Below are 15,553 nucleotides of genomic sequence, written 5' to 3'. Positions count from 1 at the left end.
GACTGTTTAAACATTATTGCTACGCCACTATTTTCATCTGAGAAAGAATCTCGCCAGTAATGATTTTCATTTTACCTACGCCTTCGTTTTTTTGCAGCTGGCTTGTGATTGTGAATTGTGAATTAAGACCAAAATTGTTCTACTTCTGAAATTAGGACTTTCAAAGTTCAGATATTCAGTTTTTTATGAGCCATTATGGCAGACGCTAAAATGATTGGTCGTAATATGGCAATCATACTTTCGATAACTTTGCTACCTTAGTTACATTTTTTCGTAATTTCATTGAATCGAATTTGGTAACTTTTGCGTCACCAGATAACTTTAAGTTTCGAAACTCATCAAGAACTGATGAAGGAAGTGTTGTCAATGAAATAATGAACATATTTTGAGTACACTTTAGAGCGTCCGCCATTTTGGTGTGTTATATTCTCAGGAAAAGTAGACCAACTCCAAATAGTAACCTAACAGTTGCTCAAAATTGAGTATATCTAACTAATAACTAACTGTTTTTACTCTGAAGTTGCTTGAAGTCCTTGTTATTTTTGATTTGCGTAGAATTTTCACTGATCGATGGTAAAACTTTTCAACAGCGGGGATGTTCGTTCCGTTTCATGCAGTATGTTAGCAACAATTCGTTACCCGATTTTTTTACATGCATTAAGTTTCTATTGACAGCCTCCCGCACACAACAGGTTGCTGCAATTGTTTTTTTTTTCAACAGCATTAAGCGAGTTGTCAGGACGGCATATTTTGACAGCAGGTGATATAGATATTTAGTCAACATTCGTCGATACCTAAAAGTAGATGGTAAAGAGTAGCGATTGAGCATTGCAATGGTAAATCGATGCTTAGACTGACAACTATCCAGGTCACGCTATTCAATTTCCGGTTGGGGGCCATCCACATACCACGTGGACAGCTTTGGGGGGGGGGGGGAGGTTGGCTAATGTCCACGGTCCATACAATTTTTTTAGAATTTATATGGGCAGTTATCCCCGGAGGGGGAGGGGGGGGGGGGTCGAAATCGTTAAAAATCTGTCGACGTGGTATGTGTATGGCCCCTTGCCTTAAATTGTTTAATTTTTCCTAATAAAATACGCCAAGCATTGACACTAATCTGAGAAGTCTCCATGGAATTGTCACACCAGTAACAGGTTAAAACAGCCGATACCTTTGAAGTTGATAAAACTTTTTTTCAATTTATGCAATTGTAGAAAAATTGAAGTGTTTGCTTGGCAAGCAAAATGTTATTAAAATACATTTTCTTCCTATCAATGGCGAATATCCATCAATTTGACTGTCACGCAACCAGCACATGTTCATTAGGCAGCTGAGAAAGGTTAGATCAGGTGGCCGCGTACCATCGAAAATCTCACGACACTTTGCACACCGTCGCTCAACTTAATTTGTAAGAATTGTTGAACAGACGAGACGGAGAGTCTCGCCCGATAAAATGTTTTTGGAGTTATGTTACGATAACGATTGCGGACGGTGGAACAGACTTATCATCTGGAATGCATATGAAATACGAACGCGAGAGAGAGAGAGAGAGAGAAAGAGCGAGCGCGCAATGAAAAAACGCAGCGATTTTAAAGGCTGCGGAAACACAGATTTTCCGCTTGTTTGTGTGGTCTATCTTGACTCTGCTGGTATCTCTCAGAGTGTAATCCAGTCAGTCTCTCGCAGTACAAGAACCGAGGCTCGGTTCAGGGTTGTGTTCAACCCTGCGCTATCGCCATCTAATATTGAAAGCACAGGAAATATCCGAAAGTTGGAAAACTCGGACAGACGAGTGATTGCTGTGTCAGCGAGTAGAAGTGGTTTGCCTTTTGCGTGCCGCGCATAATGGAGTACTTAGTGTATTTGGTTTTCATTGTGTGATAAAAAGCAAATTAAAGTTGATACCCGTAAATTGGTGAAATGGATCCCATCCTTATGTGATATGGTTCAAGCAACACTACAAAAGGTTAATTTTATAAACGAAAACTTGTCGAAAGCTCTGTCCACAAAAGCAATGAGAACTAATTTTCACGCCCTCATTTCCAACTTGCATCCCCCTGGGGGTTTTTTATGTGCTTTCACTGTGTTTTGATGAACCAGTGTGATTTTCATTACAAACTTCAAAATATCCAAAATGAAGGCCTTTGTTTTCGTCGTTTTATCGTTAATCGATAAATCACCTTTTACTTCCCGTTGCCACAGAGGCTGCCTTACTGCCTAGCTTTTGGAAAAGGAATAATCCACTGAATGGCGCCCACCCAAATTGTGCCCCATTCTTCGCTGATACTACTTCTGCTTTTGCTCATAGCTTCACCAGCTTGCCGACCCGCGCGTTGTATATTTGTATGTGTGACCATCGACAACGTCGAACATTTTGCCCCTCTTTTTCCTGTTGTAGCTTTGTCTCCTTTAATAGTCGATAGGTTTTTTTTTTTCACACATCAGCTAGACTTTACACGAAAGTGACGTCCAGTGGAGGAAACGAGGAAAGTGAAATAAGGCCAAGAGTTTAAAACCGTTTTATAGGTCATACTTTCGCATGAATTGTAAACGGTGAGTGGGGTGAGCAAAGATTTTCATGTTACTGCTGTTGCCGTTGCATAAAAAAGGGTTGCTTTCATTAATATGATCTTACATGTTGGTTACTTGTTATAGCAAACTAATTATTTGAGTACTAACATCAACTTCTTAGTGAAACGAAGGTTCTATAACAAAATAAATTGAATAAAAAGTATGGAGTCATTATTTCAGCACCAGTCAATCTGTTAACTTGGGCAGAAATGAATGGAAACTAAATATTCGTTTGATTTATTACCTTCTGTTTGTAATCGACCATTAACCATGCGCTTCCATAGCCAATCCAACTATGGGGTCGTACGATGTTACAATGCGTTGCGATACGCTGCTTTTCATTTAGTGATCCTCTGTTGGTTGGCAAATTGATTCCAGTGAGTTGGCAATCGTGTTCTTGATTTTTTTCTTCCAATAAATCTTTACATGCAGCAAAGTACGATACTGCAAACATTTTCTAGACAAAAATTGAATTTTAGTATGAAAATGCATTGATTTATTGTAAGCAGCAGAATAGTTTGGTATTAAGTGATGATGTGAAGCAAACTTGAAAAATAGTCGAAAAAGTTTCTTATCAAATTTAACGAAAGCAGAAATGGAAACAGTTCGGATAAAAAGCGAAACTCAGATATTACCTGCCTCGAGTGATTCAGTGGAAGAAAGATAAAATTTAATTCGAGGGTGAAAAACTCTCCAGGGTAGCGAATAAATTGGAATCATGCGAGAGCCCATCTCTTGCTGCTTTCTTCTCAAAAGAGCACACAACGAGAGAGGAGTACTTTTGCGGTAGTGATCTCCAGCGAGTAACGAAACCAATCTTGTGATGTGTAATATGATACCGTTTCAGAGTAACAAAAGAGAAAAAAAAAACAAAATCCTAGATGAAAGGAAGTGAATAGTGTAGTTTTTGAAATTGACTGCAATTGAAAAATTGAACAAAGTGAAATTCTCCAAGGAAAGGAAAGCCCGTCTCTGAAGGTTCATTAGATCATCGGCGGCGGCGGTGGCAAACCGTTGGGAAATGTCCAATGATTAGGAAAACGGTGTTCAGTGTTCAGTACGACGGCTACGTTACGGATCCCCAATCGTTATCTGCTAGGGGATGTCGGGCTGTGACGACGAGGCAGCAGTGTTGACCACAGAGCTACCTGCAAACGATCTCGATGATTGTCTCAAAGTGCGAAAATGGTGGTGTTTTCTATTATCAAGTATATTCACATTTTTGGCTGGACTGCTTGTTGTGCTTTTATGGCGGGCCTTTGCCTTTTTGTGCTGTCGAAAGGAGCCCGAGCTAGCGCCCAATGATCCGAAGCAAAAGGAGCAAAAGGCGTCCCGGCAGGGCAAACAGGACTTCGAGGGTACGTTTATGACCGAGGCGAAGGACTGGGCAGGCGAACTTATCTCTGGCCAAACCACTACCGGAAGAATCTTGGTGAGTATCAATATATGATAAATGTTTGGAAGATGTTTTCTTATCAAGTAGACATAATTTTTGCCTTTCTCCTAGAAAGGTATAGCAATCACTGGAAAAACCAAAGGTATAAAAGTGCTCCAAAGGGTCGAATCTCGTATATCAATCAACTTAGTTTGACGAGCTGAGCATTTTCTGTATGTGTGTGTGTATGTGTGTGTGTATGTAACGCTCTCCCAATCTCACTCGATTTTCTCAGAGATGGCTGGACCGATCTTCATGAAATTAATTGCAAATGAGAGGTCTAGTTGCCCCATAAGACCCTTTTGAATTTCATTGCAATCGGATTTTTAGTTTAGAGGTTATGTTTAAAAATGTAAAAATCACGAAACATCATTATCTCAGAAACTACTCAACCGATTTTAACGAAATTAGTTTAAAATGAACGAGGTACTTAAAAAACTCTTAACTTTCGAGTTTCATGAAGATTTAACGTGTGGTTCAGAAGTTATTTAAAGAAACGTGTTCTGGAGAGAGTTTAATCTCACTCATGTTTCTCAGAGATGGCTGAGCCGATTTCCACAAAATCAGTGTCATTTGGAAGGTCTAATTACCCCATAAGACCCTATTGATTTTTTTGCAATCGGACTGTTATGTTCAAAAATGTGAAATCCAGCTATGAAAAGAAACATATTCCGAAGACTGCACAAACTCACTCACTTTTCTCAGTGATGGTTGAACCGATTTCTTCAAAATTAGTGTCAAATGGAAGGGCTAGCTGCCTCATAACACCCGATTGAATTTTGCTGTAATCGGACTGTAACTTCGTCTGTAATGTATCGAAATGTAAAAATCACGAAACTTCATTATCTCAGAAAGTACACAACCGATTTGAACAATATTGGTATCAAATGAACGGGCTAGTTAAAGGTTAATTGATGAATTTTATAATGATTAAACACGTGGTTCAAAAATTGTGAAAAGAAACATGTTCCGGTGACTTTTCAAATTCACTCGTTTTCCCAAAAATGGCTGGGCTAAATTCAACAATCTTAGTGTCAAATGAAAAGTTTGGCTTTCCTATAGGTTCTCATTTTATTTGACTATAATCGTATTTTTATTCCAACCGTTATGTAATAAATTGTTAATAGAACAACGAACTTCTATTATCTCAAAGATTACACGACTTGTTTGAACATTACTAGTGTCATACGAACGAGTCATCTCTCAAACTTACAAATAACAAATTTCGTAACAATTTGATATGTGGTTCAAAAGTTATGGAAAGAAAAGAAATTCAAAGGCTATTTAAAACTATACCTGCTTTGATCAATATATGTGGCCACAATATAATTTAAATGTGGTATCGTACCATTTGAATGTTCCCGGTATCGCTCGTGATTGATTTGTTCGAAATTAAGAGTCATTTCTTTTATTTCGCTATTGATTGAGCATATACATTACGTCAAATTTCATATTTTATACTTCTATTACAACATCATTATTTTAGAACCCAAAAAGTGAATACACATTTATTGGATTGAAGCGTTCATGTAAATCTATTTTTAAAAATAATAAGTTTGAATGAGAAAGGCTGGGTCTGACCGCTAGGTGGATTAATTTAGGTTTTTTAATACTTTATCGTGCAGCTTAATCGATGTTTTCTATAATAAACACTAATTGCAAATTTACATTCGACCAAAAGATAAGCGAGATCAAAACTACCATTGTTTTGCGACCTAGACTAGGCCTGAGTGCTTCAAGCTAATTAGAGCTTAGTATACATTTATGCTGGGCAACGTCATCAAATTTAAATCAAATCACCAATTAAAAACCCGGAACAGTAAATTAATAGCTACATATTTTCAAAAGGAAAATCGATTAACTTTTTTGAAGATTGAATTTACACTCAAAATTATTTCAAGCGGATTTGAAAATTTGCGTGTTATTTCACATGGATTTTAGATTTCATACAACCGACTTACTACGGTGGCGGACCAACCTATGGCTGAAAGCCACCCTGATAAAGCAATAGAAAAAAAATTCAATCTACTTTAAATTTCTAACCAGATTAATCACCATCAACAGCAACATTGCAATTTTTCTTGATTGCACATGACTAGATCGTGTGCCGCTGCAATTATATACCAGCGGCGCTCTGCTTCACCTGTACTGTATGGTACTTTTGCCTTCACCAACGTGTTTGCCTTCAAGACATCAGTTTTTATTAGAACATCAAATTAATCTAAGTTCATGGAAGTCTAGTCTCGTCTAGTCTATACTAACACAGCCAGTACTTGAAAGAATCCTGGAAAATGATATTCACCAGTTTAAAAAATGGTTTCCACACATTTTTCTTGTCAACGGCCAGGCATACTGTATAGCGCAATATAACACAATATAATCTAAGAACGGGGACAATCCGTACCAACCGATCCGTATGTAAGAAGTAATATAATTCGTTGGGAGTGACAAAGCCAAGAAAGTACACTCCTTTGTTGACCAATCTCCTGGGATGGAACATAGGAATTTCCTTCTTATGTCCGGGTTTAGAAACCAAGGATATAGCGCCTTTACTCGCTTCAACTCTTACGGTTGGAACTTGAGTACTAACTCCAATCCTAGCATTTTTGCTTATGGTCATAGCGCCATTACTCGCTCTCTGAAAGGAATATGAATTAGGAAATACATTTGAGAGCAATATATGCCGAGGGTGTGTGTATATCCCCTGTTTCTTAAGCAAAATGTATGGCTCCCTTCGCTTGTGAACGATCACATAGAAATAACTCACCATCCAGGATTCCGTTCTTTCCGACGTTCGCCTTTGACGGACCCAAACTGCCACTGAAATCGAAACCAAAAATGCTTTGACCTTGAACGCCCGCAGCGACAGCGACGAAATGATGGTGGTCAATCTTTTTGATTTCCAAATTTTTAATTGTTGTCACTGTCACTTTTTCTGGGACGGCTTTTGTTCCAAAGCAACTCGACTCCGATCTAGATCTCCGATCTAAACGTGCAGCTGTGATGCTACCACGAACGCCTGTTTCTACTATTAGGCCAGATCGATCTGGGATGGCATTTTTTCTATTCCTGAAACACTTTAATGACAACACCTCAAGTACGCAACAATAAAACACCATTGCACTTCTGGTAATTGAGAAAATGTACCACGAAGAACATAATTTGCGAATTTTTATAGTAAAATTAAAACCACGTCGAAAATTCACGTCTATTCGCGCTCTTAGCTTGCTGCTATCTCCATTGATCTAAGTTCATGGAAGTAAACATTAATTATTCTGGTGTCTGTTCATGGCGTCTCACAGTGGGGTGACTTCATACAAAGGCTGGTCAAGCAAATAAAAGTGTCGATAAATGCGACAAAAATATGGGTTTTCCATAATTTTGGGGTGCTAAACACGAATCTGGCATCCATTTTTTATTTGGGGCCGTCCACTTTAACCACAAGCAACGCCACAGGGTGTCCTCCTCACTGAAGAAGATCAAGTAGTTTTTGCACGACCCCTCAAAGCAACCAAAATCAACAACAACGGTAATACAGAACTTCATTTACACGTGGTGATGTTGTGCCTGTAGTATTTTTTTTTTTGTGCAAACAACATTTAACAATTACAACGAAAAAAAATGTTCAAAAAGATTCATTTTTGTTTATTGTTTGTTTCATTTGCCAACAATTACATTCACTGTACTACGAAGACAGCTTATATAAGTATATTATTTTATTTGTAAAGCTAAAAACAAAAAAATATCTAACAATGTTGAAATGTAAAAAAAAAAAAAGATTCTGGATAGATCTTGAAAATGGCAAAAAAATTCACAAGCACTCGCCGGTTCTTACTCTTCTATAAATTAGTATTGTTAGGAACTTACTCGTTCGATATTATGTCGGTCACGATTATTTAGTGAATATCGAAGATAAAAAATACATATAAAAATAACTTATAACCGTTGCAAAAATGTTAAATTCTTGTTAAGTAATTTATAGTTTTTACGGTAATCATATTCATGAGATAAACTTTCAATCACCATCAGTAGCAGCATTGCAGTTTTGATTGCACGCGATTAGAAGTCGTGCCTGCTGCAATGATAGACGACGAGAAACTAGCGGCGTTCTGCCCCACATATATTCTACGGCACTGTTGCTGTTACCAGCATGTTTTCTTTCAAGACATCAGTTTCTTCTACGCTCTAACAGCAAGTTTAGAAATTGTTCAAGAAAAGGGGTTGTTTCAAACTTTTCGAAAAACTTTTACCTTCGAGACATCAAATAAGTCTAGGTTCATAAAAGCAAACATAAATTGACCTATTGGGACCGGGAGACTGTCATTTTTTTTTGATATTGATACAGAGAATATCACAGGGAGTGGTTGGTGTCTATTCATGTCGTCTGTGCTAGGAATGCTCACATGTGATTGAGTCATTGTTCGAGTAAATTTGTCCTTGACACTTTTTATCGATTTTTACCGCTTTGGAATAAAAAAAATAATGATAACAAGCGTATTACAAAACTGTTCGATATTTTATCTATCCAACAACATATTGGTTATTGTTATGCTGTTATTAGCGTTTGAAATCTGACGCAACATTTGCCAGTTTTATTTCCAATTTTACAGAATGCATACAAGTATAGAAAACAAAGACGTAGTCCCACGTCAAAATGCTATCACATCACAATATCTAATGAAAGAGATTTGTTTTGCATAGTATTTCGAACAACTTTTTTGACGCTAAGGATTGAAGCTGCAGAGTGTTTCAAAGTAATGTACTCGAGCACTTAAATATTATAGCAAGACAGGAGAAATATTATGAAACAGCCGAAGTAAAAAAATTTTTTAGCTGATGGCCAGCGATTCCCCACTGTGCGTCTGTGCAGGCCTACCCTTATATGATTAGTTCATTGTTCGCGGGAATATGCCCTTGAAACTTTCTATCAATTTTACCGCTGGGCAACGAAATTATAATGGTACCTAGCGTATTCCAAAATTGTCCAACAGTTTATTTATCCAACAACATATTTGTTATGGTTATCCATCCCATGCTTATGCTGTTATTCTCGTTTGAAATCGGACGGCCAGCTTAATTCTCAAATTTACAGAATGTACCCAAGTGAAGAGAACAAAGACGTAGTTTCACCACAGAGAACAGAAATTCACTATAATTGGCTCCGTAAAACATTAATTTGTATTGTGCCGTGTCAAATAAATGTTGTGTGAACAAAAAAAAACAGACATTCATGTTCATATTAAAAAATTTGAAAATCGTGTGTTAAAATTTGAATCGAAATACAGTAATACACTAACGACATCTGTCTTGTGGTGCCCCAGTTGCACTGCATAAATATTGCCGTATCGATATCTCATCGATATCGGTGCTTGGTTTGTCAGTGACGCTAGCGCCACATAGCGGGAGCATTACCATTCACTGTTAAATGATGGTTGCAAGTTTTTACACAATTTTTTTGAAAATAAGATGAAAGTCTGTTCGCTGTGGTTCCACGTCAAAAAATCAAGCCGTTTTGTTAAAGGGCCATCCACATACCACGTGGACAGATTTTTAACGATTATACATTGCAATCATTATAAAAAGTTCTCATTAAACGTCTCTTATACTCTTTTATGGCAAGTTTTTAATATTTCATTGTATATATATGGTTGTATATTCTTATGGTTTTGAATGGAAATGAACGTCCAGTTTCTTTTATTTATTAGTGAAATTTTTTTAAAACTGTCCTCAGTATCAGATTGGCATCAGATAAAGCATCGCCATTTTTCAACATTATTTCTTTTTTGAGCTTTGACAGACAGTAGCAAAATGAAACATCGAGGTCATGGGATAAAAATACCTAGCTGTGGCGAACAGCAAAACCTGAACGTGGTATATTTTATATCACACATTTTGACATCAACTGTCCGTTCTTTTGCCTCATACCAATACACCAACTTGTCCATAGTGATCGAGGTCGTTTGTCTCGCGCACTGGTCCAGTTTTTTGCATTTGACGAAACTCTGTCACAGTTAGTGACAGCAGATAACAACCGAAAAGCGATCGCTTTTTAGGATATTGGTGGTGAACCAGCTTGCAGTATGAGATAAAACTAATAGCATTAAATCAGCTGTACTTCAAGATGACAACCACCATGTTTGTGCATAAATACAAAACGATGGAGGCGCATGGCACCACACGAATAATGCGAACGTAAGAGTTTAATGAGAGCAATTCCATAGAAAAACGGGCAACCAATTTAATCGACCATATTTTGATTGGCTGAAACTTTGCATATATGTTTGTATGGGCAAAAGATGCCATTTTGTGATATTGGTTTAATTTTTTGAACTTGACTCATTTTTGGGAAGCTATTTAAAAATGCTATCTCGGGAATGTATTGAAGATTACAAATATTTTTAGAGCCAAAACAGCGTTTAAGTGTAGAAATTAGTACAATTATTGCATTTATGAGCGACTTACTGCATGTTTCTATAGTTATTTATAAAATAAATTCTCTAAAATTGTATACAATATACGCAACAGCCTAGTTTACAATGAAGCTTTTCTATGCATGTAAACATAATGTCTCTTCACTGAAATAATGAATGCTCTTTTCTGTGTAAATCCATATTATTCTGCAAATTATTCGCCACCAGATCTAAGTTATATACTGCCCATTACAAACCGTAAAAGTGCCATTGATCAGCACTCAATCATATTTACATCGAATCATCATCATTGTTCACTGTTTATTGCAACCTTCCACATGCCACTGAAGCATTCATAAACTAAACAAACAGAGCACGCAGTATACAAAATAACAAAATTCCCTCTTGAGTTACGAATGCCGTATTGCTAAACAAATCCAAGCGGCGAGATGAGTGCGAATGAGTACTCTCAAACAGTGCGCTCCCTTGCAAATTAATCATACCGCCCAGTTAAACAGCTTAACAACAAAATAAAGTTCGTAGGTTATGGTCCTTGACACCCTAGTGTACATATTCAAAGAAAACAGCTTCCCTGGTAACCTGTTTGCTACCGGGAAAATACGATCTCTGACATCAACCTAGTTTATATTAAATATTTCGCTACGGTGCGGCGACCGTCGGGCGCAAACAGGGAGTCTATAAATATCGAGTAGCATTGGATAAACAAATCTCAGCCGGTGAAACCAAGTGGCAGTGTTTCCCATCACAACCGCCTGAGGGTTACGATGATTGTTAAACAATGCTCAAGTGCTAACAGATGTTGATGGTGCATTGAGGATCGTCTCTAAACATTCGAGCTCAGCAGCAACAGAACCATTTGGCGCAGTGAAAGCGATCATCTGCGGAGAAAGTTACTTTTTTCATCTGAAGTAATCTAGGGTAGTAACATCTTTTTTGTTTAGTCACCTCTGTCAAACCGTATCTACCAAGAGATCTAAGAGTTTTTCCACTGAATCTGCAAATATTTCCACTGAATCACAATAATTCTTTCGAGTTACTTGAGTCAAAATATGGCAAGTACCCTACATTTGTTTTGATGTCCGGATTTACAGTAACTCACGCAATTGGGAGTACACCGGAAATGGGCAGTTTTATCCATTATATTGTTTTATAGTTTTGAATGTGTATACAGGCAAAACATTTCACTGGTGAAATATTTCAGCACTATACTAATATAAGTAAAGTCGAAGGAATACATTCCTATAACAAATAAGCATTCGCTTTGACGAGGTTGTTGACAATGAAATGAATGAAACTTTCTGGTTCTCACCGTTTTCACACAAAGTTTGATTATTTTTTCACGAGAAGTGGATAACTGGCGTTGCAATATCTATACCGGAATAGCTCGCTCAAACAGTACTGAAGTCTTTTCAATATCCGTAAAAGCATCCACAATCTTTCAGGGTGCTTACTTAAATTACGTAGCATTTTTTCATGATTTCCCCTCCCCCCATTCTCCTTCCCCTTCATCGTATTTGGTCAGAAATTCTTAGCCCCATGAAAAAAGTGGATCATTATAGTTATATTCATTATGGTATTTTGAAATTGTTGGAGATTCTGGCAACACGGCTAACGTTGTGCGCGTTTGAATTGTCTGCTTAGTTAAAGTTTGAATTTTAGATGTTTTTATCAGCTTTTTTGTACTGGAACTAGAGTGTTTCGTGTGAGTAGTAGTTACAGGCTAGTATAGGCGCTTGAATATGCAACGAATCCAATCGATTCAGACAGAAAAGTACAAATTATTGTTTCATATTCGTGAGAAGTTGATATTCGAGCACATACCCAATATATTGGGACACAGTTATATGGGGAAAAACATTGGTGTTATATTTTCACTCCTGTGCAATTTTCGTGTTCCTGAAAGGTTCTATAACAATTATGTTACTTTCCAGATCTACCGGTGGAACTATATTTTCGCGCCGGATTTTTTAAGTTTCCTTACTATTTTAGATGGAAAAATCCACTTTTTCAAAACAAATTCTCCAGAGATGTTTAGTTGTCTCCTAAAAAGATATCAATACATGATATTTATAGGAAATTTCCCTCTGAAAAATTCTCCTGAAGACTGTAAGACGCTACGATGTCTGGTTGTCTCTCAACAAAATAAATCCCTCATATAATGCGTAGCATGGATTTTTTCCTGATAGATCTGTTTCAAGTTTCTATTAGAGTTCAAATCATTGTGCCTCCGCGGCATGAGTCGGGGCCTTCAGATCGACACTGTCTATACGGACCTGAAAGCTGCTTTTGATCGTGTTGATCATGGCCTACTTTGTGACGAGTGCAACAAACTTGGAACTGCAACTGGAATGATGGCATGGCTAGACTCGTACTTGTGTAATCGTAAGATCGCCGTTAAGTTGGGTAAGTCACGATCTACCTGGTTTCGTAACCGTTCAGAGGTTCCACAGGGTAGCATCCTTGGACCGCTACTTTTTTCGCTGTTCATCAGGATACAAAAGTTTTACCACCTGGCATACGTTTATTGTTCGCAGATGATAAGAAAATTTTCAAACTCATCGAGACTGCTGAAGATTGCCGTAGGTTTCAATCGCTGATTGACCCTTTTAATGACTGGTACCATAGCAACAATATGATGCTAAGTATTCCGAAGTGTACCGGGATTAGTTTTTAGTGCAAAAATCAGCCTCTATTCTTTAACTTGGTACCACATTACCGGTACATGTTTACAACGTACCGATGTGGCACCGATTTGAGTGCATTTTTAGACACTCAACTAACATTCAGGCAGCATTTGTCGATGATGATCATCTCCAAAGCTAATCGTCAACTTGGTTTGATATTCAGAATTGGAAATGAGTTTGTTGATTATGGAACCTTGCGGACTCTACTGTTCATTAGGGCACTCTATCCTGAAAACTGCTGGCCAAAAGCATGCCTGACAAAACTTCTCCAGGGAGCTATGATTGGCGATATTTGGGAGGAGGAACGAGGCTTGGTATAGTGAAGCAGTAAGTGAGTAAAAGAAAGCGTAAAACACACACATAGACAAACACGGACAAATAATAAGCATCCCACTTCTCAATAGCGGCATTGCTAATAAATAGACGTGCGGGGTACAGCAGACACCCGGGCTAGGGTGCCAATCATCGTATGAAAAAAATGACCAGAAAATTTAAAAAAAAACCCTATACAAAATGTTCACCTGCTCGAAAAAACACCCTATGCAATTCCAGCTCAATCGGACTTTGAATGGGGTGGCGCAAAGCGATTGAAGTTTGGATTTTTTGAAAACCGAAAAATCGCCCAAGGGGGTACGTAAAATTTCGGTTTTCGAAATTTTTTTTCTATGTCAAATGACTTGAAAACGCATGAAACGCCGAGAATTGGTGTCATCTGAAAAAAAATTTTTTTGCAAAAATTTACTCTCTGAGACTTAGTCGTTTTTTTAATTGTGTGAGGTGGAGTTCAAAATGTTTAGAATTTATCTTTTGAAATTGATCACTAGTCTCTCGAAATAGCTTTTTTAATGATATGCACTATAACTAGCATCGAATACATTATTTTTCATTAGGGTGGTTCATTTATTCGACATAGGGTGGTTCATGATATTGTGTAAAAATGAGTATAAAATGGAAAAAAATCACTTTTCAATGAATACCAATAGAAAAATTCCTGAAAATATAATATTTGTTATATTATTTTCGTTAGGGTGGCAATGTTGAATCGGAAAAATTATGAGTAAAATGGCAAGATATTACGAAACAAATTTACAAAATGTATCAAAAAACTACTCTGTGCACAAAAAATTATATCAACCAAAATTAAGATTATGTCTTGCGGTAAATAGTGAATACTTTCATGTCATTTGCAAAATCACACACGGGAGGAACATGGAATTTGAATATTTGAAAAATGTTTTCGATTCCAAGTGTCTTAAACTTTTAAATGAAAGAGTGGAAACTGATGGAATATGTTTTATTTTATTTGTTTAAAAATCTACTCTCTAAGACACTTATACTTGTTTTTTCGAATGTTGTACCAGACAATTTATTCGTTCTATTTACCACAATAATGTCCTTTGCCAACACTTGATCGAACACACAGTGCTCGGGCTTATATAATCGGACAAAAGACTGTATCGATGTTATTCAGTGATAATGAGAGTATAGGGATCTCAATCAGATACGCAACACAATTGACTCGTTCTTTCTGGGTTTGCGTCGTTTTGACAGTTCGACCATACATTTTCTGTCAAGTTTACATCATCAGAACGTGAACGTGCCCATTGGCTGAAACTTTGCATATACGTTTTTATAGGCAAAAGATGCCATTTTGTGCTATTGGTTTAATATTTTGAAACACAACTCATTTTCGAAAAGCTATTGAAAAATGCTATCGGATTGGTATTGATGATTACAAAATTTGTTAGAGCCAACACGGTTCGTTTGAGCGGTGTGACATCTTCGGCATTTTTTTTATTCTCGCTTATTTTCCGTCGGTCTAGCTCCGCCACTGTTGTTGCGCCTATCACCGACGCCATCTTCGGCAAAGTTGTAGATAATAGTTTTGTTTTTCATAAAAATATATATATACACTCTGAAAATAAATTACTAATTTTTTGAAAAAAAAAAAAAACAAAAGAAAGTTCTAAATTAATTATCCCAAACAGCCCATTTAAAAAAAAACTGATTTTTTTTTTCATAAAAACTACGAAAGTTTACTTGAGCAACGAAACCGGCCATAAGGAAATCAGAAAAAAAAGTTATAATATTTTTCATATTTTTTTTTTCACAGGGTACATTTTTTTTGGAAGAACAAAGTTATTATTTACAACTTTGCCACATATACTATGCCAATCAAATAAACCGTTTTGACTGTAGAAATATTTTTAATTCCTCATAGAGTGCTCTATTGGAAATTAGAAATATGTCTACAGTCGAAATGGCATAGTGTCTTCGGCAAAGTTGTAGATAGTATTTTGTCATTCAAAAAAAAAATATGCCTTTTAATAAAAATAATTGAAGATATATTTTTTTTAAATATTTTTTCTCAAAAAATGATAACTTATTTTTCTTGATTCCTAAATGATCGGACTGGTTTCATTATTTGGGTA

At 36.9% G+C, this 15,553-nt stretch overlaps 1 protein-coding gene across 2 annotated transcripts in view; it reads left to right on the top strand.

Annotated features, from left to right (window-relative positions):
* The first annotated feature begins 1,801 nt into the window (after nt 1-1,801).
* LOC129724998 (calcium-activated potassium channel slowpoke) overlaps nt 1,802-15,553 on the top strand; it is a 119,927-nt gene continuing 106,175 nt past the window's right edge. The window contains exons 1-2 of one of the 2 annotated variants that reach the window (XM_055680359.1): nt 1,802-1,966; nt 3,419-4,003. In XM_055680359.1, the coding sequence (XP_055536334.1) occupies nt 3,674-4,003 (330 nt within the window). In that variant the 5' untranslated portion in view covers nt 1,802-1,966; nt 3,419-3,673. The remainder of the gene's footprint in view (nt 1,967-3,418; nt 4,004-15,553) is intronic. The other variant, XM_055680368.1, reaches the window with a different exon arrangement.

This window comes from Wyeomyia smithii, chromosome 1 (assembly GCF_029784165.1).
Source record: "Wyeomyia smithii strain HCP4-BCI-WySm-NY-G18 chromosome 1, ASM2978416v1, whole genome shotgun sequence".
Classification (NCBI taxonomy): Eukaryota; Metazoa; Arthropoda; class Insecta; order Diptera; family Culicidae; genus Wyeomyia; species Wyeomyia smithii.
This window is presented reverse-complemented; position numbering and strand designations above follow the sequence as displayed.